At 44.9% G+C, this 24807-nt stretch overlaps 1 protein-coding gene across 1 annotated transcript in view; it reads right to left on the bottom strand.

Annotated features, from left to right (window-relative positions):
* LOC134396123 (uncharacterized) overlaps nucleotides 1–24807 on the bottom strand; it is a 176166-nt gene continuing 151359 nt past the window's right edge. The window contains 2 exon segments of the mRNA XM_063122484.1: nucleotides 1–1787; nucleotides 9548–10807. Of these exon segments, the coding sequence (XP_062978554.1) occupies nucleotides 1–1787; nucleotides 9548–10807 (3047 nt within the window).

Below are 24807 nucleotides of genomic sequence, written 5' to 3'. Positions count from 1 at the left end.
CTAAACATTTATGGGCTTCTTGCCTGTGTGGATCTTGTGATGGGTGTAAAGGGTTGAGCTGTACCTGAAACTCTTCCTACACTCTAGGCATTTATAGGGCTTCTCGCCTGTGTGGATCCTGTGATGGGTGTCAAGGCCTGAACTCTGACTGAAACTCTTCCCACACTCTAAGCATTTATAAGGCTTCTCGCCTGTGTGGATACTGTGATGGGTGTCAAGGCCTGAACTATGACGGAAACTCTTCCCACACTCTAGGCATTTATAGGGCTTCTCACCAGTGTGGCTCCTGTGATGATATTTAAGGCTATTTCTATAACTGAAACTCTTCCCACACTCTAAGCATTTATAAGGCTTCTCTCCTGTGTGGATCCTGTGATGGGTGTCAAGACCTGAACTCTGAGGGAAACTCTTCCCACACTCTAGGCATTTATAGGGCTTCTCACCAGTGTGGCTTCTGTGATGATATTTAAGGCTATTTCTATAACTGAAACTCTTCCCACACTCTAAACATTTATAAGGCTTCTCCCCTGTGTGGATCCTGTGATGCCCTTTAAGGCTATTTCTATAACTGAAACTCTTCCCACACTCTAAGCATTGATAAGGCTTCTCTCCTGCGTGGATCCTGTGATGGGTGTTAAGTTCTGAACTGTGAATGAAACTCTTCCCACACTCTAAGCATTTATAGGGCTTCTCTCCTACGTGGATCCTGTGATGATTTTTAATGCTATTTTTATCATTGAAACTCTTCCCACACTCTAAGCATTTATAAGTCTTCTCTCCTGTGTGGATCCTGTGATGAGTGTTAAATTCTGAAATCTGACTGAAACTCTTCCCACACTCTAAGCATTTATAAGGCTTCTCTCCTGTGTGGATCCTGTGATGAGTGTTAAGGTCTGAACTCTGACTGAAACTCTTCCCGCACTCTAAGCATTTATAGGGCTTCTCTCCTGTGTGGATCCTGTTATGCCTTTTTAGGCTATTTCTATAACTGAAACTCTTCCCACACTCTGAGCATTTATAAGGCTTCTCCCCTGTGTGGATCCTGTGATGGGCCTCAAGGCCTGAACTCTGACTGAAACTCTTCCCACACTCTAAGCATTTATAGGGCTTCTCTCCTGTGTGGATCCTGTGATGGGTGTTAAGGTCTGAACTCTGACTGAAACTCTTCCCACACTCTGAGCATTTATAGGGCTTCTCACCAGTGTGGATCCTGTGATGTTTTTTAACACTATCTCTAGAACTGAAACTCTTCCCACATTCTAAGCATTTATAGGGCTTCTCTCCGGTGTGGATCCTGCGATGGGTGTTAAGGTCTGAACTCTTACTGAAACTCTTCCCACACTCTGAGCATTTATAGGGCTTCTCTCCTGTGTGGATCCTGCGATGGGTGTTAAGGTCTGAACTCTTACTGAAACTCTTTCCACACTCTGAGCATTTATAAGGCTTCTCCCCTGTGTGGATCCTGTGATGGGTGTTAAGGTCTGAACTCTGACTGAAACTCTTTCCACACTCTGAGCATTTATAAGGCTTCTCTCCTGTGTGGATCCTGTGATGATTTTTAAGGCTATTTCTATCTATGAAACTCTTCCCACACTCTAAGCATTTATAGGGTTTCTCTCCTGTGTGGATCCTGTGATGGGTGTTAAGGGCTGAACTCTGACTGAAACTCTTCCCACACTCTAAGCATTTATAGAGCTTCTCTCCTGTGTGGATCCTGTGATGGGCATCAAGGCTTGAGCTCCGACTAAAACTCTTCCCGCACTCTAAGCATTCATAGGGCTTCATGCCTTTGTGAATTCTTTCATGCAGCCTCCCATCAGCTGAAAGAAGAAACCCAAGAGATGGTTATTTCAATTATCAGAGGAGCCCATGATAATCAAGAGAACTGAAAACTAGTGTGGCCCACAAATTCATTTTTTTTAATGTTTACAGGTGGCCTTTTAGGACATAGTGGCCTGGTCTGCACATCATGCAGCAACTCTGGGTAACCCTGAGCATTCTGGTGTGTTCAAGCCTCATTGTGGAAGGAGCAAGAACAAAGCCCTGTTGATGAGTGTGGCTAGTGGGAGGAGGGGAGAGATCCAAGCTGGGAACAGGGAGGCCGTTGGGAGAAGGCAGAAAGAGAGAGAGAGAGAGAGATGTTCCTTCTGACCCTTCGCTTGAATAAACTCATCGTGAAGGCCAGACAGCAGTGCGACATTCATTTTATAATGGAGGTTTGGTTAAAGAAAAGTAATTCACAACCTAGCTGAGCAAGGCGGTCTACAAGGATACGGGGTGGAGAATGTGGAGAGGGAGACATTTTTCTCCCTCTCCCACAGTAATAGAACCCAAATGGGGTCCTGTCAAGGAGCTGATGGGTGGGATGGGTGTGAAATTCAGGACAGATCAAAGGAAGGACTTCGGCTCACATCACAGAGTCAAACTCTGGAATTCACCAGCACAAGATGTGGTGTTGGCCACTGCCATGACACAGGCTCTGAACACCAGACCCGGCCGAGGCTACTCCCTGCTCAAGCCAAGCACCACTGCTTGATACGTCTGAGGCAAGGGATAAAGCCCACCTTCCTCCAAACTATGTGGAGAAAGGGGTTTAAAATGGAGAAGGATTTAATATATATAATAATGCGCTGTGAGTTATATCTGCTTAGGTGAATGATCGTCAGAGTGGGTGCTGAATGTGTAAACTTAAGATGATAAACACCAAACAGACACATGGGATTTTTGTGGTAGTTTTAAAATAAACAATCAAAATTTATTTTTAAAAGTTCATAAGCTTTGTTTCAAATAACAACATTTAAAAACCTTTTTGAAACCTTCCATACAATCCGGTCACTCTCACATTCGCGCTTTCCTTTTTCTCACACAATCACTCTTGAACTTTCTTTATTATCAGTATTGATTAATATACATCCACTACGTGCACACCACACTCTAAAGAAACCACTCACTACACTGACTCTCAAATTTCCCAGAACTTAAGTACCATAAATACAGAGAGCACTAAAGACTCTAAGAGTCCCTAACAAGTCTCCCACAATCCCCTCAGTCCTTCCCTTATATATGACTCCTCCCCCTCCCAAGACATTCTAACTCCGCCCACTCAGGCCAACATTCTACAAACCACAGACTTACAAACCGCAGACATACCTTTGGGAATTGACTTGTGGGGTGTAACGCCACAGCCACCGACTGGGATGGCCTGAAGAGGCTGTTGGAGCATTTCCTGGAGGGGAAGGCTATCGAGGGCTACCAGTTTTGAAGGCTAAGTCCAATCTCCAGGATCAGAGGCAGGAAGCCTTTTGAAACCGGTTGCTGGGGAACATGGGCGGGAGAGTGCTCTTGCACCATGTCCTGGTTGTGGGTCCCTGATCGACAGCTCTTTGGCCACTGTGTGAACAGAGTGCTGGACTAGATGGACCCTGGGTCCGATCCAGAATCAGGCCCCTTCTTACGTTCTTCTGATCTAATGGTTAACCGTTTCTACCGCTGCTGAGAAAACCAAGAGGTCTTTCTGGCGTAGGTTTTCTGACCAAGACTCATTTCATCACAAACCCAGGAAGGAATCTGGGATCTAAACTGACCGTTTCCTCCAAGACCCTTCCTGGCGTTGAGGCCCCTGCCTTCTCCATGGCTCGGCCCAAAAGGAGTCCAGTGACTGGGAGGTTACTGAAACACCTCCCAAAGGGTCCCTCGGGCCCAGGCTCATATCTGCTGATGCCTCTGCTTCTTCGGCCACCCCAAGGAATGGACCTTCCCCCTTTCTTTCCTGCCAGGAGAGGAGATCCCAGCTGGGAACAGGGAGGTCTTTGGGAGAAGGCAGAAAGGGAGACGTTCATTCTGTCCCTTTGCTCTGTCCCAAACATCCAGAGCATCTGAAGCCCCTCCTGTCTACAGCAGCCCAAAACAGGGTCAGAAGAAGGAGGCCATCCTCACAATGCAGGTGAACACCACTGTTAATCTGGTGCTAAAAGGGTTAAATTATGCTGCAAGAAGAAGGCTACATCAAGTGAAATATCGATGATCTGATCTGGAATGGGGTAGCTTGAGTGAGGGTTTTGGGAAGATTTACAAGTCCCCCTGAAAGATCCCAGACTCATACCTGAAATACCCCCAGAGGTATATTCCAGACCCTTGAGTCATGGATCTGAAAACCTTGAAGTTAATTCCATGCTAATTAATGTTATACCATTAATTAAGACTCTAGCTAAGACTTGCAGGACTGTCTTTGAAGAAAGGGGGGGAAACTCACCCACAGTGGACTTTTACAAATGGCTTCGTAGAGCACGTTCAAGGCCACAGTGAGCTGAATGAGAGAGCTGAGCATGCTCAGATGTCCACTAGGAGGGGGGAAACCTGTTTCGAGATCTTGTGCACCTGCTGATAAGAGAAGGTCCTCACTCGAAGTTGGGCATGGAAAGTCATAATACTAAGCAAACGTGACACTTGGGAGGAGGTGTTTGGGCGGATATGACCAAATATGTCTGAAGAAGAACACGAGCTCAAAGAAGATGTCCTATACGCCAATCAAGATAGGACGCCCCAATGGCAGCCATGTTTCCTAGGTCCCCATGAGTATAACACGTGAGACGTTGGGGAGGGGGAGACACCTAACTTCCGATTGGTGAATGGGTGGTCTAAGCACGTGTTCGTGCCAATGGTGATTTGGAGATGGTGGTCTCCTCACTCGTGGACCCCCACCTTAGGGCCAGAACAAGTGTATAAAAGCACAGGTAGCAGAGCTGGAAGGCAGAGTTTTTAAAATTATTTTATTTTTTGGAATTTGGTTATTTGCTTTTCAACTTCACCTCGGACATTTGGAGTGATGCAGTTGAGTAATTAAGAATTTCTTTATGCCGATAGACTTTGGGACTTAGAATATTTCCCTGGAAGTTTAGATTCTGGGACTTGGACTTATTTTCTGCAGCTGGAACTTGAAATTATTTCCAAGTCTTAGAAGTTCTCTGACTTCTGCTTTTCCTCTTCACATGCCCAGAGGAATTTAGTAATGCTTCAGTATAGCTTTTAGATTCAAATAGTGTGCAAGAGGAAGAACAGGGAGGGTTAACTGCTATGTTTTAGTATAGTAGAAAGTGTTTTATTTTAGCTTTAAACCACAAGTAACAAACAGAAGCGGATAAGGAGGAGTCATCACAATGCTAGAAGCTTATTAGCTAAGTTTGTAATACCTGCTTTGGCAACAATCTTGTATTTGCATTTCATTCTCTTTTCTTGTAACCAGAGAGAGATTGTATAGTATATAACCACCATGCCAATGGTTTTGCAATTTTTACAATAGATTCTACTTTACAATCACGTCTGCGGTGACGCTTGTCGGCTGGGATTAAATGTTTGTCTGTTTGGATCAGCACTGGTTACCCACTGGGCTGTTTCGGACCCATTTGGTGTAGGTTCTGAGGTTAAAAAGGACCGAATATACAACTATGACACGGGGGTAACTGGAGATAGCAGGGGAGGGGGGAGCCCGGGGGTTCCTCCCAATCCTAAGGTGCTCAGACCCAAAGCTTCCTCTGGATCACAACCAGAGAAGGGCGAAGAGGACAGAGCTGTGACCCACAGCCTTGAGGTTTTTTGTTTTTTTAATATAGATTTGTTGGAGGAAGGGGCCCTTGCAAATTTTAGAATCAGTTTCTGGTGCTTCAGGGCCCTGCATATTTAAAACTCATTTTTAAAATTCAGTTTCTGCTGTTGGAGAGCTTGCATAGTTTTAGAAATCACCACCTGCATGCAGCGTTACAAGGACCTCATTCAGCAACCAAGGGAAGGGAAGCAACCCGAAGCAAAGGGAGGCATATTTTAGGAAAGCGATCCTAGTTATTCATACTCACATCCAGGCACCATGTGGGGTGGGGGGTGAGCAGCCCAAGCCGGTGGGGGACTATGGAGACGGTCCCCTTTGCTGGTGGATGTGACGCCTCTCCGCCGCTCTTGTGAACCGGACCAGTTCTGATCCTGGGAGTCTTCTGGGTCCCACCCTGGGGGGCTCCAGAGCCGAAGCACTACCCCTGCGGAGGAGGCTGCCTGGCCTTGCGCTTCCCCTGGCTTGCTCCTGCCTGGGTTCCTGTGGAATTGTGGTAGGTGTATTGCATGCTGGGAGTTGTAGTAGAGGCATGGAGGGGAGCTGGGAGGGAGAGGAAGTGGAGGGTGGAGTCTGGCCGATGGGAGCCAGTGTTTGCTGGAGTCTCAGTTTTAGTGTGGGCTGAGAAGAAAGTAGCATTTCACTTTTCAGAAGCTGTCTTTGGCATCTCAAGATGCTTGCAATGCAACAGTTCCTCGCATCCCCCCTTCCCCAAGGGCTCCTCTCACCCCTGGGCTTGGTCGGTCCCTCTGCTGAGTGTTCCCCAACGTCGTCTCAGTCTCCTGTATCAAATCAAGCAGCCGCAGGGAGAGGAAGCAACTCACAGAAGAGCCTCTGCTCACAACATCCCTGCAGAGGAGATGGGCAGGGTCCCTGGGGCAGAGTCCTCGCACAGGCGAGAAAGAACAGACCCCACCTCCTCCTCCTCCTCCTCCAAAATAAAGACCCAGCTTGTTCTGCCAGGATGCTGAAAGTCAGAGGACGGATGTGACATTACGGGCTCTTCTCTCTTTGTAGAAGATAATTTGAGCTGCTTTTTGTGTGCAGGAGAATTTCAAATGGGGAATCAGTTTTGCATCTTTCAGATTATATTATTATTATTATTATTATTATTATTATTATTATTATTATTATTATTATCATTATTATTATTGTGCTACTACCTGGAACGACAGTGTTGACCATATGAAGCCCCTCCTGTATAGCAGACCAAATCGGGGTCAGAAGAAGGAGGCCATCCTCACAACGCAGGTGAACACCACGACACAGGGGGAAACTGGAGACAGTGGTGGGAGGGGCTGTCAGGGGGTTCTTCCTACTCCTAAGAAGCTCAGACCCAAAGCTTCCTCTGGCTCACAACCAGAAACAGTCGAAAAGGGCAGAGCTGTGCCCCACAGCCTTGAGGTGTTTGGTTTTCTTAAAACATAGATTTATTGGAGGAGGGGGGTCCTTGAATCTTTTAAAATCTACTTCTGGTGCTTCAGGGCCTTCCATATTTAATAAAATCTTTTTTGAAATTCAGTTTCTGCTGTTGAAGAGCTAACATAGTTGTAACCATCAATTGATTGAGGAGTTGTTCCTTGCATAATTAAATAAAATACTTTCCCAGTAAGGTTGGGTCCTTGCCTGTTTTGAGAAATCAATTTGTGGTGCGGTGAAGAGTTCCTTTTCTCACAATTCAATCATTCATCATGCTATAATAATGCCTTGTGTAGGCCAAGCATAAGGTCAGGAAACACATGCAAGCATTGGAGACCCCCAGGTCTCTTTGTGACCCTTCGAGAAACTGACCAGGCCAAGACCCACTTAGCTTCATCAAGGTTGCAGCATCATCCTGCAACCTTGATGAAACTAAGCGGGGTCTAGGCCTGATCAGTTTCTCGAAAGGTGACTACCTGGGAACCCCGTGTTCATTGATTCCTGCATTGAGCAGGGGGTTGGACTCGATGGCCTTGTAGGCCCCTTCCAACTGTATGATTCTATGAGAAGATGTTAAACAATTCTTTTTTAAAAAATATATATATATTATTTAATACTTCAACGTACTTCAATACAATAAAAACAATACTACATAATACATAAATTATTAGATAACATTTAATAACATATATTCTAGCTTATTCTATTAACATAATCGTACTTAACATAAATTTCTTTCCTCTGAAGCTGGCATCCGACAAGTTAACAAGGCCTCTTAACCCACAGACTGCTGTCAAAATAGGCCAGCAGCCAAAGCTGGAAGGAGGCCTGGTGTTAACCGATGGCATCCTTGGCCAGTTGCCGGGGCCCACAGCTGTGATGATATCTGCCCCCCCCCCCACAATTATCATTGGGACGCCATTTAAAAATACCCACAATGCCCCAGAGTGATGCTATGTCACAGAGACATCTTAGGGAATGCCACCAAAACAGGAAGAGCCCCACTAGCTTAGGGGTGGGAAAATTCAGGCCAGGAAGAGAGAATCTGGCCAACCCAGAGAGCCAATCCCTGGCCCAGTCCACATGGCTGTGCCCCCTTCGAGGAGAACTCAGCATATACTGATGGCAACGAAAGGCAACAAAACCCATGTTTTTCATGTTGAGATTCCTGGGGAGCAGAGGCTGGTGGCTCTGGTTCCGGCGGGCCTCTGAATCCATTCCAGGCTTCAGTCCGATATAAAATGAACTAGCTTAAAATTGCAATATAAACGCTGAAAACTACAACCAAAAAAGAAAAAGAGAAAAAAAAAAGCCTAGCAGCAATTGAGGGATTTAAAATACAATAAGAGATTTAAGACAACAGAAGTTACATGCATTATCATAGGAATAGTCACAATATGAATCTTTATGTATTTATTTGCCATATTGGTCTAAAACAAATTCCAGAGTGGTGCACATAGGAATAAAACAGTAAAAAGAAAGAAGATACAAAACAGAAAATTGAATTTTGTTGAATTTAAAACAAACGAACAATATCAACAGTGGCTGGTCAGTTGAGGAAGGCTTCCTGGAAAAGAGTCCTTTTCAGAGGAGGCAGAAGCAGCCTCGTGTTGCCACCTGCCTAACCACAAGGGGCAGGGAGTTCCAAAGGGAAGGGGCCACCACACTGAAGGCTCTTCTCCCGCTGGACTCTAATCGGGACAAAGGTCCACGTAGAGCCACCGGGAGACGGCCCTCCAATGACCTCAGTCCCTGGGGCAGGGTGAGAGGAGAGAAGGCGCTTTCTCATGGATCCCGATCCCAAACTGTTTAGGGCTTTGTACGCTACCCTCTTAAACCAGGCCCTGTACCCGATACGGAGCCAGTACAGTCCCTTCAGCACAGGAGTCACATGCCGAAAAGGAGCAGCCCCAGACTGCACGCGCCTGTCCAGGAGAAAGGACACCTCTGCGGTGCAGCTCCACCAGTCTCCTGATCGCCCTCCAAGGTCTTTGGGAATCTGGAAATGACCACAGCGCAGGACACCATACGACACGCAGAAGGCCAAAATAACTCCTCTGTCCGGCCTTTAACAGCTCTCATTTCCAAACACACTGGTGGCTCAGTGAAGCTGAGAAGCCCTCGACAGATCTGTTAGGCTGAACGCGGCATGGATATTTGTTTTTAATTCAAGGTCTTTCCTCCTGGGCTTGCTTCTTTTAAATGAAATGGCTGTCCTCCATTTAAAGATCTTCCTTCTTTCCGGAAACTGCTGGGATTGAAAAAAATCCTTTCTGTGTTTGTTCCTTGATGTGATTTCAGGTACTTAGAATGTTGGAAGTTCTTCCAGTACGCTAAGAAATGCATTTAAAGGATTTCTCCCTATAGTGGATTCTTTGATGCTGTTTAACGTTTCTACAGTGAATGAAGGTCTTCTTGCACTCTAAGCATTTATAAGGCTTCTCACCAGTGTGAATACTTCGATGTCTTCTAAAGGTTGTATGGTCATTGAAGCTCTTTCTGCATTCTAAACATTTATGGGCTTCTCGCCTGTGTGGATCCTGTGATGATTTTTAAGGCTATTTCTATAACTGAAACTCTTCCCACACTCTAAGCATGTATAGGGCTTCTCTCCTGTGTGGATCCTGTGATGGGTGTCAAGGCCTGAACTCTGACTGAAACTCTTCCCACACTCTGAGCATTTATAAGGCTTCTCGCCTGTGTGGATCCTGTGATGGGTGTCAAGGGCTGAACTCCGACTGAAACTCTTCCCACACTCTGAGCATTTATAAGGCTTCTCTCCTGTGTGGATCCTGTGATGAGTGTTAAGGTCTGAACTCCGACTGAAACTCTTCCCACAATCTGAGCATTTATAAGGCTTCTCTCCTGTGTGGATCCTGTGATGAGTGTTAAGGTCTGAACTATGACTGAAACTCTTCCCACATTCTAAGCATTTATAGGGCTTTTCACCAGTGTGGATCCAGTGATGATTTTTAAGACTATTTCTATAACTGAAACTCTTCCCACACAATAAGCATTTATAGGGCTCCTCTCCTGTGTGGATCCTGTGATGGGTGTCAAGGCTTGAACTCTGACTGAAACTTTTCCCACATTCTAAGCATTTATAGGGCTTCTCGCCTGTGTGGATCCTGTGATGATTTTTAAGACTATTTCTGTCATTGAAACTCTTCCCACACTCAAAGCATTTATAGGGCTTCTCTCCTGTGTGGATCCTGTGATGATTTTTAAGGCTATTTCTATAATTGAAACTCTTCCCACACTCTAAGCATTTATAAGGCTTCTCTCCTGTGTGGATCCTGTGATGAGTGTTAAGGGCTGAACTCTGACTGAAACTCTTCCCACACTCTAAGCATTGATAAGGCTTCCCTCCTGTGTGGATCCTGTGATGAGTGTTACAGCATGATCTCTGACTGAAACTCTTCCCACACTCTGAGCATTTATAAGGCTTCTCTCCTGTGTGGATCCTGTGATGAGTGTTAAGGTCTGAACACTGACTGAAACTCTTCCCACACTCTAAACATTGATAAGGCTTCTCTCCTGTGTGGATCCTGTGATGGGTGTTAAGGGCTGAACTCTGACTGAAACTCTTCCCACACTCTAAACATTGATAAGGCTTCTCTCCTGTGTGGATCCTGTGATGAGTGTTAAGGGCTGAACTATGACTGAAACTCTTCCCACACTCTAAACATTGATAAGGCTTCTCTCCTGTGTGGATCCTCTGATGGGCATCAAGTCTTGAGCTCCGACTAAAACTCTTCCCGCACTCGAAGCATTCATAGGGCTTCATGCCTTTGTGAATTCTTTCATGCAGCCTCCCATCAGCTGAAAGAAGAAACCCAAGAGATGGTTATTTCAATTATCAGAGGAGCCAATGATAATCAAGAGAACTGAAAACTAGTGTGGCCCACAAATTCATTTTTTTAATGTTTACAGGTGGCCTTTTAGGACATAGTGGCCTGGTCTGCACATCATGCAGCAACTCTGGGTAACCCTGAACATTCTGGTGTGTTCAAGCCTCATTGCGGAAGGAGCAAGAACAAAGCCCTGGCAATGAGTGTGGCTAGTGGGAGGAGGGTAGAGATCCAAGCTGGGAACAGGGAGGCCGTTGGGAGAAGGCAGAAAGAGAGAGAGAGGGAGAGAGATTCCTTCTGACCCTTCGCTTGAATAAACTCATCGTGAAGGCCAGACAGCAGTGCAACATTCATTTTATAATGGAGGTTTGGTTAAAGAAAAGTAATTCACAACCTAGCTGAGCAAGGCGGTCTACAAGGATACGGGGTGGAGAATGTGGAGAGGGAGACATTTTTCTCCCTCTCCCACAGTAATAGAACCCAAATGGGATCCTGTCAAGGAGCTGATGGCTGGGATGAGTGTGAAATTCAGGACAGATCAAAGGAAGGACTTTGGCTCACAGCACAGAGTCAAACTCTGGAATTCACCAGCACAAGATGTGGTCTTGGCCACCGACTGGGATGGCCTGAAGAGGCTGTTGGAGCATTTCCTGGTGGGGAAGGCAATCGAGGGCTACCAGTTTTGAAGGCTAAGTCCAATCACCAGGATCAGAGGCAGGAAGCCTTTTGAAACCGGTTGCTGGGGAACATGGGTGGGAGGGTGCTGTTGCACCATGTCCTGGTTTTGGGTCCCTGATCGACAGCTCTTTGGCCACTGTGTGAACAGAGTGCTGGACTAGATGGACCCTGGGTCCGATCCAGAATCAGGCCCCTTCTTACGTTCTTCTGATCTAATGGTTAACCGTTTCTACTGCTGCTGAGAAAACCAAGAGATCTTTCTGGCGTAGGTTTTCTGACCAAGACTCATTTCATCACAAACTCAGGAAGGAATCTTGGATCTAAACTGACCGCTTCCTCCAAGACCCTTCCTGGCGTTGAGGCCCCTGCCTTCTCCATGGCTCGGCCCAAAAGGAGTTCAGCGACTGGGAACCATCTCCCAAAGGGTCCCAGGCTCATATCTGCTGATGCCTCTGCTTCTTCGGCCACCCCAAGGGATGGACCTTCCCCCTTTCTTTCCTGCCAGGAGAGGAGATCCCAGCTGGGAACAGGGAGGTCTTTGGGAGAAGGCAGAAAGGGAGACGTTCATTCTGTCCCTTTGCTCTGTCCCAAACATCCAGAGCATCTGAAGCCCCTCCTGTCTACAGCAGCCCAAAACAGGGTCAGAAGAAGGAGGCCATCCTCACAATGCAGGTGAACACCACTGTTAATCTGGTGCTAAAAGGGTTAAATTATGCTGCAAGAAGAAGGCTACATCAAGTGAAATATCAATGATCTGATCTGGAATGGGGTAACTTGAGTGAGGGTTTTGAGAAGATTTACAAGTTCCCTTGAAAGACCGCAGACTCATATCTGAAATACCCCCAGAGGTATATTCCAGACCCTTGAGCCACGGATCTGAAAACCTTGAAGTTAATTCCATGCTAATTAATGTTATACCATTAATTAAGACTCTAGCTAAGACTTGCAGGACTGTCTTTGAAGAAAGGGGGGGAAACCCACAGTGGACTTTTACAAACGGCTTCGTAGAGCACGTTCAAGGCCACAGTGAGCTTAATGAGAGAGCTGAGCATGCTCAGATGTCCACTAGGAGGGGGGAAAACCAGTTTCGAGATCTTGTGCACCTGCTGATAAGAGAAGGTCCTCACTCGAAGTTGGGCGTGGAAAGTCATAATACTAAGCAAACGTGACACTTGGGAGGAGGTGTTTGGGCGGATATGACCAAATATGTCTGAAGAAGAACACGAGCTCAAAGAAGATGTGCTATACGCCAATCAAGATACGACGCCCCAATGACAGCCATGTTTCCTAGGTCCCCATGAGTATAACACGTGAGACATTGGGGAGGGGGGACACCTAACTTCCGCTTGGTGAATGGGTGGTCTCAGCACGTGTTCGTGCCAATTGTGATTGGGAGATGGTGGTCTCCTCACTCGTGGACCCCCACCTTAGGGCCAGAACAAGTGTATAAAAGCACAGGTAGCAGAGCTGGAAGGCAGAGATTTTAAAATTATTTTATTTTTTGGAATTTGGTATTTGCTTTTCAACTTCACCTTGGACATTTGGAGTGATGCAGTTGAGTAATTATGAATTTCTTTATGGCGATAGACTTTGGGACTTAGAATATTTCCCTGAAAGTTTAGATTTTGGGACTTGGACTTATTTTAAGCAGCTGGAACTTGAAATTATTTCCAAGTCTTAGAAGTTCTCTGACTTCTGCTTTTCCTCTTCACATGCCCAGAGGAATTTAGCAATGCTTCAGTATAGCTTTTAGGTTCAAATAGTGTGCAAGAGGAAGAACAGGGATGGTTAACTGCTATGTTTTAGTATAGTAGAAAGTGTTTAATTTTAGCTTTAAACCACAAGTAACAAACAAAAGCGGATAAGGAGGAGTCATCACAATGCTAGAAGCTTATTAGCTAAGTTTGTAATACCTGCTTTGGCAACAATCTTGTATTTGCATTTCATTCTCTTTTCTTGTAACCAGAGAGAGATTGTATAGTATATAACCACCATGCCAATGGTTTTGCAATTTTTACAATAGATTCTAACTATGGTGTTGGAGGAAAATTCTGAGAGTGCCTTGGACTGCCAGAAGATCAAACCAGTCCATACTCCAGGAAATAAAGCCAGACTGCTCACTGGAGGGAATGGTATTAAAGGCAAAACTGAAGTACTTTGGCCACATAATGAGAAGACCGGATACCCTGGAGAAGAGGCTGATGCTAGGGAAAGTGGAAGGCAAAAGGAAGAGGGGCCGACCAAGGGCGAGATGGATGGATGATATTCTGGAGGTGATGGACTTGACCTTGGGGAGTTAGGGGTGGCAACAGCCAACAGAAAGCTCTGGCGTGGGCTGGTCCATGAAGTCACGAAGAGTTGGAAGTGACTGAACGAATAAACAACAACAACAACAACAACTACTTTACAATCACGTCTGCGGTGACGCTTGTCGGCTGGGATTAAATGTTTGTCTGTTTGGATCAGCACTGGTTACCCACTGGGGTGTTTCGGACCCATTTGGTGTAGGTTCTGAGCTTAAAAAGGACCGAATATACAACCAAGACACAGGGTAACTGGAGATAGCAGGGGAGGGGGGAGCCCGGGGGTTCCTCCCAATCCTAAGGTGCTCAGACCCAAAGCTTCCTCTGGATCACAACCAGAGAAGGGCGAAGAGGGCAGAGCTGTGACCCACAGCCTTGAGGTTTTTTTGTTTTTTTAATATAGATTTATTGGAGGAAGGGGCCCTTGCAAATTTGAGAATCAGTTTCTGGTGCTTCAGGGCCCTGCATATTTAAAACTCATTTTTAAAATTCAGTTCCTGATGTTGGAGAGCTTGCATAGTTTTAGAAAACACCACCTGCATGCAGCGTTACAAGGACCTCATTCAGCAACCAAGGGAATGGAAGCAACCCGAAGCAAAGGGAGGCATATTTTAGGAAAGCGATCCTAGTTATTCATACTCACATCCAGGCACCATGTGGGGTGGGGGGTGAGCAGCCCAAGCCGGTGGGGGCCGGTGGGGGACTATGGAGAGGGTCCCCTTTGCTGGCGGATGTGACGCCTCTCCGCCGCTCTTGTGAACTGGACCAGTTCTGATCCTGGGAGTCTTCTGGGTCCCACCCTGGGCAGCTCCAGAGCCGAAGCACTACCCCTGCGGAGGAGGCTGCCTGGCCTTGCGCTTCCCCTGGCTTGCTCCTGCCTGGGTTCCTGTGGAATTGTGGCAGGTGTATTGCATGCTGGGAGTTGTAGTAGAGGCATGGAGGGGAGCTGGGAGGGAGAGGAAGTGGAGGGTGGAGTCTCGCAGATGTGAGCCAGTGTTTGCTGGAGTCTCAGTTTTAGTGTGGGCTGAGAAGAAAGTAGCATTTCACTTTTCAGAAGCTGTCTGTGGCATCTCAAGATGCTTGCAATGCAACAGTTCCTCGCATCCCCCCTTCCCCAAGGGCTCCTCTCACCCCTGGGCTTGGTCGGTCCCTCTGCTGAGTGTTCCCCAATGTCGTCTCAGTCTCCCATATCAAATCAAGGAGCCACAGGGAGAGGAAGCAACTCACAGAAGAGCCTCTGCTCACAACATCCCTGCAGAGGAGATGGGCAGGGTCCCTGGGGCAGAGTCCTCGCACAGGCGAGAAAGAACAGACTCCACCTCCTCCTCCTCCAAAATAAAGACCCAGCTTGTTCTGCCAGGATGCTGAAAGTCAGAGGACGGATGTGACATTATGGGCTCTTCTCTCCTTGTAGAAGATAATTTGAGCTGATTTTTGTGTGCAGGAGAATTTCAAATGGGGAATCAGTTTTGCATCTTTCTTCTTCTTCTTCTTCTTCTTCTTCTTCTTCTTCTTCTTCTTCTTATTATTATTATTATTATTAGGCTGCTATCTGGAACGACAGTGTTGACCATATGAAGCCTTCCCCTCCTTATTGTTTTAATATGATTTTATCAGAATATAAGCCTATGCGGCAGGGTCTTGCTATTTACTGTTTTACTCTGTACAGCACCATGTGCATTGATGGTGCTATATAAATAAATAATAATAATAATAATATAGCAGACCAAATCAGGGTCAGAAGAAGGAGGCCGTCCTCACAACGCAGGTGAACACCACGACACAGGGGGAAACTGGAGACAGTGGTGGGAGGGGCTGTCAGGGGGTTCTTCCTACTCCTAAGAAGCTCAGACCCAAAGCTTCCTCTGGCTCACAACCAGAAACAGTCGAAAAGGGCAGAGCTGTGCCCCACAGCCTTGAGGTGTTTGGTTTTCTTAAAATATAGATTTATTGGAGGAGGGGGGTGCCACGACACAGGCTCTGAACACCAGACCTCACGTCTGCCACCACTTCTTATGGGGCGACACAGGCTCTGAACAACAGACCTGGCCACAGCTACTCCCTGCTCAAGCCAAGCACCAACACTTGATACGCCTGAGGCAAGGGATAAAGCCCACCTTCCTCCAAACTATGTGGAGAAAGGGGTTTAAAATGGAGAATGGATTTTAATATATATATAATAATGCGCTGTGAGTTATATCTGCTGAGGTGAATGATTGTCAGAGTGGGTGCCGAATGTGTAAACTTAAGATGATAAATGCCAAACAGACACGTGGGATTTTTGTGGTAGTTTTAAAACAAACAATCAAAATTTATTTTTAAAAGTTCATAAGCTTTGTTTCAAATAACAACATTTCAAAACCTTTTTGAAACCTCCCATACAATCCTGTCACTCTCACATTCGCGCTTTCCTTTTTCTCACACAATCACTCTTGAACTTTCTTTATTATCAGTATTGATTGATATACATCCACTACGTGCACACCACACCCTAAAGACACCACTCACTACACTGACTCTCAAATTTCCCAGAACTTAAGTACCATAAATACAGAGAGCACTAAAGACTCTAAGAGTCCCTAACAAGTCTCCCTGAAAAGCTTTCCTGAAAAGAACAAGAACTCTCAATCCCCTCAGTCCTTCCCTTATATATGACTCCTCCCCCTCCTCAGACATTCTAACTCCGCCCACTCAGGCCAACATTCTAAAAACCACAGACTTACACACTGCCGACATACATTTGGAATTGACTTGTGGGGTGTAACGTCACATATTCCCCCCCTTTTTAAAAAAAACCCGAGTATGGGGCTGGTTTAATACCTGGACCTGTACATAGGGGTTGGGGAAATAAAATGGTTAAACATTTATATATACAATTAATAGCAATAACAATATATATACATATACAAACATTTTGGAAAATCAAACTAGGTATAAGAACCACATTTTTATTAGTCCACTTTTTGGCTCCAATTTTTAAAGTCCAGGAGCATCACAATGTCCACAACAAAGTCTCACTTTACTGGTGAACTGGACGATTCTTGGCGAGACAGTCCGTCCGCAGTGATGTTCTCCCGACCTGCTACATGCTGGATCTCCGCGTTGAAGCTCCGGATCCGCCACGACCACTGCTGCAAAAGTTGGTTGTGGCTTTCCATGGGTTGCAGCCACAACAGCGCCCGATGACCCGCTTGCCAGATGAACCACCATCTCCACACGCACGGCTCGACCCTGTCCACAGCCCAAAGGATGACCAGACACTTCTCTTGGACAGCAGAACAGCTTCTCTCTCTCTCTCTCTCTCTCTCAACTTTCTGCTGGAGTAGGCCACGGGATGGATCACATCGGTCCCTGTCTGCCACAGTTCTGCTCTATTTCTGACCTCTAAAGCGTCTGAGGCCAGAATACACTTTTCTTTGACGGTTTCTAAAATTCTCCTATTCATTCCATCAGCAGACGACTTAATAGGGGAATGGGCTCCAGTCTTATTTTGAATAATGTAAGGTCCCTCCCAGCTTTCCCTCATAATACTTAAGAGACCATGTACATTCCTCCCTAGCATCAGCTCAAAGGGGGATAATTCAGTGGAGTCCTGGGGTACTTCATGACAATCAAAGAGAAAGTAGGGCAATTCTTTGTCCCAGTCAAAGGGATGGTCTGCCACATAGCTCTTAATCATCTGCCCATTTGTTTGGGGGTGGAAAGCAGTGGCTGTTATATGTTTGACACCACAACACCTCCACAAACATCTTGTTACATCCCAGAGAAAAGCTGAGTCTTGATCCCTCAAAATTTTATGGAGGAAACCCCAGCAACAAAAGATTTTTAATAGGGCTTTTGCTACTGACAAGGCATCAACATTTTGAAGGGCTTCAGCATTCGGGAACCTTGTGGCAAAGTCTATTATGGTCACTTGAAACATTTTTCTTGTCTGTGTAGGTCTAGGGAAGGGTCCTACCAGGTCCAGTCTTATTTTTAAAAAGGGTTGGTTGGTAAGTGGTAGGGGAATTAGGGGAACCTTGACCTTGTCCTTACTTTTCCCCACCCTCTGGTAACTCTCACAGGACTTGTAAAACTCTGTGCCTTCCCTAAAAATATTAGGCAAGTAATAATTAGTCATCAACCTTTTCCGGGTTTTTCCTATCCCCATGTGGCCTGCCAAAAAGGAGTCGTGAGCTAATTTCAGCAACTGGTCCCTATATGGTTTTGGTACCACAAGCTGCTTTTCAGCCCCCCAACTTCCTTGTTTTTTCTTGGGCAACCACGTTCGGTATAGGAGTCCCCGATCCCAGAAAACCTGCTCTTTCTGAGTGTCATTAAAAGAGGTTTCTTGTGCCTCAGCTTTGGATCTTAAAACTTTCAAGCTGGGATCATTTCCTGTGTGTAAAGCAAACGTGGTATCAGTTTTTGCAACATTGTTTCCTGGCACAGCAGTTCCTTCAGCTGGGTCGCTAGGCAACTGCAGAGGCATGTCCTCAGCCTCTCCAGATTCACTACAATTGTCTGACAAGCCCTCCACTGCTGCTTGTGAGCGTGTAATAATAAAAACTTTTCTACCTTCTAACCCCATGATATCCGTACCTAGGATTAGAGGTTCTTCCTGACAGGAATTAACACCTAAAATACATTTCCCTGTGACTCCCCTCCATGTAACTTCCATCTCAGCCACAGGAATTTCAATCATAGGCCCTGTCACAGGTTTGATGTTAATTTTTCTGTGAGGAATAATCTCCTCCCTCATCACCAGATCTGCTCTAATCAGAGATAAACAAGCTCCAGTATCTAGAACAGCTTTATGCTTTTTTCCATTTATTAAAACATTTTCCCACACCAATGTGTAACACTGGGAACTTTGGGGATGTTCAGCATCTTTATTTATATCCACTCTCCTTACTGAGGTACTTTTCTCTTCCCTCAGCCTGGGACATTGTGGTCTAATATGCCCTACCAACCCACAATGATGGCATGTGAGGTCTGTATTTCCAAACATAGGTTTGGTGGTGTTTCCCGCCTTTTCCGTTGGCAACTGATTTTTATTTACTTCAGCCTCCTTTTTACCCCCATTAGGTTTATACCCTGGTTTAATATTATTTGCTGTTCCAACTCAGCTCTCTTCAACTTTATTCTTTCCAATTCAAGTTTTTCCTGCTGTTTTATCTTTTCTAATTCAATTTGTCTATTAGCCTCCTGCTGTTTTATCTTTTCTAATTCAAGTTGTCTATCAGCTTCTCGTTGTTCTCTATTAGCTTCTTGTTGTTCTCTTTGTTGTTTTGTTTTCTCCATTTCTACCTGAATGTATTGAGGAGACATTTCTACAGGCACTTGCCTCAGAGGATTTACCTCAGTTTCACCTGCAGCATGAACTCTGTAATTTTCTATAAGAGCCCATTTCATTTCATCAACTGACTTTCCTTCAGTTGGCAAATTTAAACGCTTACATCTGTCTGAAAGGGCATCTTTCTTCAACACTAAGATATCCATTTTTATCAGACAGAGACTTAACCTTAATAAATAAAATGGTACTGGGAGTTTTCAATTGAGATCAGGAGTGGTAAACTTGATATTTTATAATACGTATCTCACCACAGACAAAAATATCCTGTCAGAGAATTGTATCAGCGCAACCTCTGACTTAGGTAATATGTAACTTTCACAGCTAAGGACCTCCGAGGTGCTTTACAGTAACCACCCTCTGTCCTGTACACAAATAAAATTCTTTTTGACTTCTGTCACCATAAATGAACAGAGTCTACTTCGGATCCCACCGCTGCCACCACCTATTATGCCACGACACAGGCTCTGAACACCAGACCCGGCCGAGGCTACTCCCTGCTCAACCCAAGCACCACCACTTGGTATGTCTGAGGCAAGGGATAAAGCCCACCTTCCTCCAAACTATGTGGAGAAAGGGGTTTAAAATGGAGAATGGATTTTAATATATATAATAATGTGCTGTGAGTTATATCTGCTTAGGTGAATGATTGTCAGAGTGGGTGCTGAATGTGTAAACTTAAGATGATAAACGCCAAACAGACACGTGGGATTTTTGTGGTAGTTTTAAAACAAACAATCAAAATTTATTTTTAAAAGTTCATAAGCTTTGTTTCAAATAACATTTAAAAACCTTTTTGAAACCTCCCATACAATCCTGTCACTCATTCACATTTGCACTTTCCTTTTTCTCACACAATCACTCTTGAACTTTATTATCAGTATTAATATACTTCCACTACATGCACACCACACCCTAAAGACACCACTCACTACACTGACTCTCAAATTTCCCAGAACTTAAGTACCATAAACACAGAGAGCACTAGACTCTAAGAGTACCTAACAAATCTCCCTGAAAAGCTTTCCTGAAAAGAACAAGAACAAGAACTCTCAATCCCCTCAGTCCTTCCCTTATATATCACTCCTCCCCCTCCCAAGACATTCTAACTCCGCCCACTCAGGCCAACATTCTACAAACCACAGACTTACACACTGCTGACATACATTTGGAATTGACTTGTGGGGTGTAACGCCACAGGGGGGTCCTTGAATCTTTTAGAATCAGCTTCTGGTGCTTCAGGGCCTTCCACATTTAATAAAATCTTTTTTAAAATTCAGTTTCTGCTGTTGAAGAGCTAACATAGTTGTAACCATCAATTGATTCAGGAGTTGTTCCTTGCATAACTAAATAAAATCCTTTCCTGGTAAGGTTGGGTCCTTGCCTGTTTTGAGAAATCAATTTGTGGTGCGGTGAAGAGTTCCTTTTCTCACAATTCAATAATTCATCATTCTATAATAATGCCTTGTGTAGGCCAAGCATAAGGTCAGGAAACACATGCAAGCATTGGAGACCCCCAGGTATCTTTGTGACCCTTCGAGAAACTGACCAGGTCTAGACCCACTTAGCTTCATCAAGGTTGCAGCATCATGCTGCAACCTTGATGAAACAAAGCGGGGTCTAGGCCTGGTCAGTTTCTCGAAAGGTGACTACCTGGGAACCCCATGTTCATTGATTCCTGCTTTGAGCAGAGGGTTGGACTCGATGGCCTTGTAGGCCCCTTCCAACTCTATGATTCTATGAGAAGATGTTACCCAATTCTTTTTTTAAAAAATTATTTAATACTTAACATACATCAATACAATAAAAACAATACTACATAATACATAATTTTTTAGATAACATTTGATAACGTATATTCTAGCTTATTCTATTAACATAGTCATACTTAACATAAGTTTCTTTCCTCTGAAGCTGACAAGTTAACAAGGCCTCTTAACCCACAGACTGCTGTCAAAATAGGCCAGGAGCCAAAGCTGGAAGGAGGCCTGGTGTTAACCGATGGCATCCTTGGCCAGTTGCCGGGGCCCACAGCTGTGATGATATCTGCCCCCCCCCCAATCATCATTGGGACGCCATTTAAAAATACCCACAATGCCCCAGAGTGATGCTATGTCACAGAGACATCTTAGGGAATGCCACCAAAACAGGAAGAGCCCCACTAGCTTAGGGGTGGGAAAATTCAGGCCAGGTAAAGAGAATCTGGCCAACCCAGAGAGCCGATCCCTGGCCCTGTCCACATGGTCGTACCCCCTTCTCCTGACACCACCACCCCCTTTTCACCACACACGATCATTTGGTGGTTTCCCGCCTTTTTGTGCAAATGTCATGCTTTCTAAAAGGTTTCAATGCCTCTCCTAAGGCTTAGTTGCTGCCATTATGTAGGGTGACCATATGAAAAGTAGGACAGGGCTCCTGTATCTTTAACAGTTACATAGAAAAGGGAATTTCAGCAGGTGTCATTTGTATATATGGAGAACCTGGTGAAATTTCCTCTTCATCACTACAGTTAAAGCTGCAGGAGCTAAACTAGAGTGACCAAATTTAAAAGAGGGCAGGGCACATGCAGCTTTAACTGTGGTGATGAAGAGGAAATTTCTCCAGGTTCTCCATATATACAAATGACACCTGCTGAAATTCCATTTTCTATGTAACTGTTAAAGATACAGGAGCCCTGTCCTCCTTTTCACATTTGGTCACCCTACATTATGAGCCCGAAGCTTAAATATGCTGGAATTTTATTTTTGTATTTTTGTTCCTGACCCGGTTGCCTTGGGCCTGGCCTGTTTTGCTTTGACCCTTCCCCCAGATTGTGTCTCCCCTCCCCATGGAACACAGTGGGGCTTCTTTCCATGTCAGCATGCATGGGGCTGCGTCTGAATTGTCACACGGATCGTGCACCTCTGCTCCATTCACATCCATGCAGATAAGTTGAGATTTTACCACTCTTAGGGCGGAATTCTAAGCATGTTTAGACAGGGGAAAGAAGTCCTACAACTCCCAGCATTCCCTATACAACATGGCTGGGGAATGCTGGGAATTGTAGTCTCCCTCCCCCCCCCAGATTAAACATGCGTGGGATTGCGCCTTTCCTAGTGCAAAATCAGCTGAGGTCCCAAATCAACCCGGAAACCGGACATGCGTGACTAAAACCGTTCTATCTCTATGGGCCAATAGTCGCTCTCAGTGTTAGACCGGAAGTTTCGGCTCTTGGCTGTCTATCATAGAGACAGAAAAAGTTAAGAGTGATATATGGGCTAAATTGATGGTTTCAATGTCCTTCTTTTTCCTCCTCTTCCTTTACTTCCTTAATTATTTATTTATTAGGTTTATTTATTTATTATGTTTCAGTAATAATAATAATAATAACAACAACAACAACAACACAATACTACACTTATTTCTTACCTGCCTCTCCCTCTGGATCGAGGCAGGGAACAAGATTAAATACAATATATTACATAAAACTAGTTAAAAGAGCATATAAAACTAATGCAATATTAAAATAGGGTGACCCTATGAAAAGGAGTTTTGCCTTTAATACCATTCCCTCAAGTGAGCAGTCTGGCTTTATTTCCTGGAGTATGGACTGGTTTGATCTTCTTGCAGTCCGCGGCACTCTCAGCATTTTCCTCCAACGCCACAGTTCAAAAGCATCTATCTTCCTTCACTCAGCCTTCCTTATGGTCCAGCTCTCGCAGCCATAGGTTACTACGGGGAACACCATTGCTTTAACTATGCGGACCTTTGTTGTCAGCGTGGTGTCTCTGCTCTTAACTATTTTATCAAGATTTGTCATTGCTCTCCTCCCAAGAAGTAAACGTCTTCTGATTGCCTGGCTGCAGTCAGCGTCTGCAGTAATCTTTGTGCCCAGAAACACAAAGTCTGTCACTGCCTTCACGTTTTCTCCCTCTATTTGCCAGTTATCAATCAAGCTGGTTGCCATAATCTTGGGGTTTTTGAGGTTTAGCTGCAACCCAGCTTTTGCACTTTCTTCTTTCACCTTTGTCATAAGGCTCCTCAGCTCCTCCTCGCTTTCAGCCATCAAAGTGGTGTCATCTGCATATCTGAGATTGTTAATGTTTCTTCCTGCGATTTTAACTCCAGCCTTGGATTCGTCAAGCCCAGGACGTCGCATGATGTGTTCTGCCTACAAGTTGAATAGGTAAGGTGGGAGTATACAACCCTGCCGCACTCCTTTCCCAATCTTAAACCAGTCTGTTGTTCCATGGTCTGTTCTTACCTTTGCTACTTGTTCGTTATACAGATTCCTCAGGAGGCAGACAAGATGACTTGGAATCCCCATACCACCAAGAACTTGCCACAGTTTGTTATGATCCACACAGTCAAATTCTTTAGAATAGTCAATAAAACAGAAATAGATGTTTTTCTGGAACTCCCTGGCTTTCTCCATTATCCAGCGGATATTGGCAATTTGGTCTCTAGTTCCTCTGCCTTTTCTAAACCCAGCTTGTACATCTGGCAATTCTCGCTCCGTGAATTGCTGGAGTCTACCTTGCAGGATCTTGAGCATTACCTTACTGGCATGTGAAATAAGTGCCACTGTACGATAGTTGGAACATTCTTTAGTGTTTCCCTTTTTTGGTATGGGGATATAAGTTTCCAGTCTGATGGCCATTCTTGTGTTTTCCAAATTTCCTGCTATATGGCATGCATCACCTTGACAGCATCATCTTGCAATATTTTAAACAGTTCAGCTGGGATACCGTCGTCTCCTGCTGCCTTGTTATTGGCAATGCTTCTTAAGGCCCATTCAACCTCACTCTTCAAGATGCCTGGCTCTAACTTACTGATCACACCGTCTGACCTATCCCCAATATTATTATCCTTCCTATACAGATCTTCCGTATATTCTTGCCACCTTTTCTTGATCTCTTCTGATTCTGTTAGGTCCTTGCCATCTTTGTTTTTGATCATACCCATTTTTGCCTGGAATTTACCTCCGACGTTTCTGGAAGAGGTCTCTTGTCCTTCCTATTCTATTGTCTTCTTCCACTTGTTTAAAAATAATTCCTTATCTCTTCTGGCTAACCTCTGGAATTTTGCATTTAATTGGGCCTATCTCGCCCTATCACTGTTGCCTTTTGCTTTCCTTCTTTCTTGGGCTACTTCCAGTGTCTCAGCAGACAGCCATCTTGCCTTCCTGGTTTTCTTTTTCTTTGGGACGTTTTTTGTTGCCAACTCTTGGACAATGTTGCAAACTTCTGTCCATAGTTCTTCCAGGACCCTATCTACTAAATCTAGTCCCTTAAATCTGTTCTTCACTTCCACTGCATATTCATTAGGAATATTAGTGAGCTCATATCTAACTGATCTGTGGGTCTTCCCTATTCTCTTTAGTTTGATTCTAAATTGTGCAATAAGAAGTTCGTGATCTGAACTACAGTCAGGTCCAGGTCTTGTTTTTACCGTCTGTATAGATGTCTGCCACCTTTGGCTGCAAAGGATGTAGTCAATCTGATTTCAGTGTCGGCCATCTGGTGAAGTCCATGTATAAAGCCGTCTTTTCAGTTGTTGGAAGATAGTGTTTGTTATGCACAGTGAGTTGTCCTTGCAAAATTCTATCAGCCTATGTCCCGCTTCATTTTGTTCTCCTAGACCATG

This window comes from Elgaria multicarinata, chromosome 3 (assembly GCF_023053635.1).
Source record: "Elgaria multicarinata webbii isolate HBS135686 ecotype San Diego chromosome 3, rElgMul1.1.pri, whole genome shotgun sequence".
NCBI lineage: Eukaryota > Metazoa > Chordata > Lepidosauria > Squamata > Anguidae > Elgaria > Elgaria multicarinata.
This window is presented reverse-complemented; position numbering and strand designations above follow the sequence as displayed.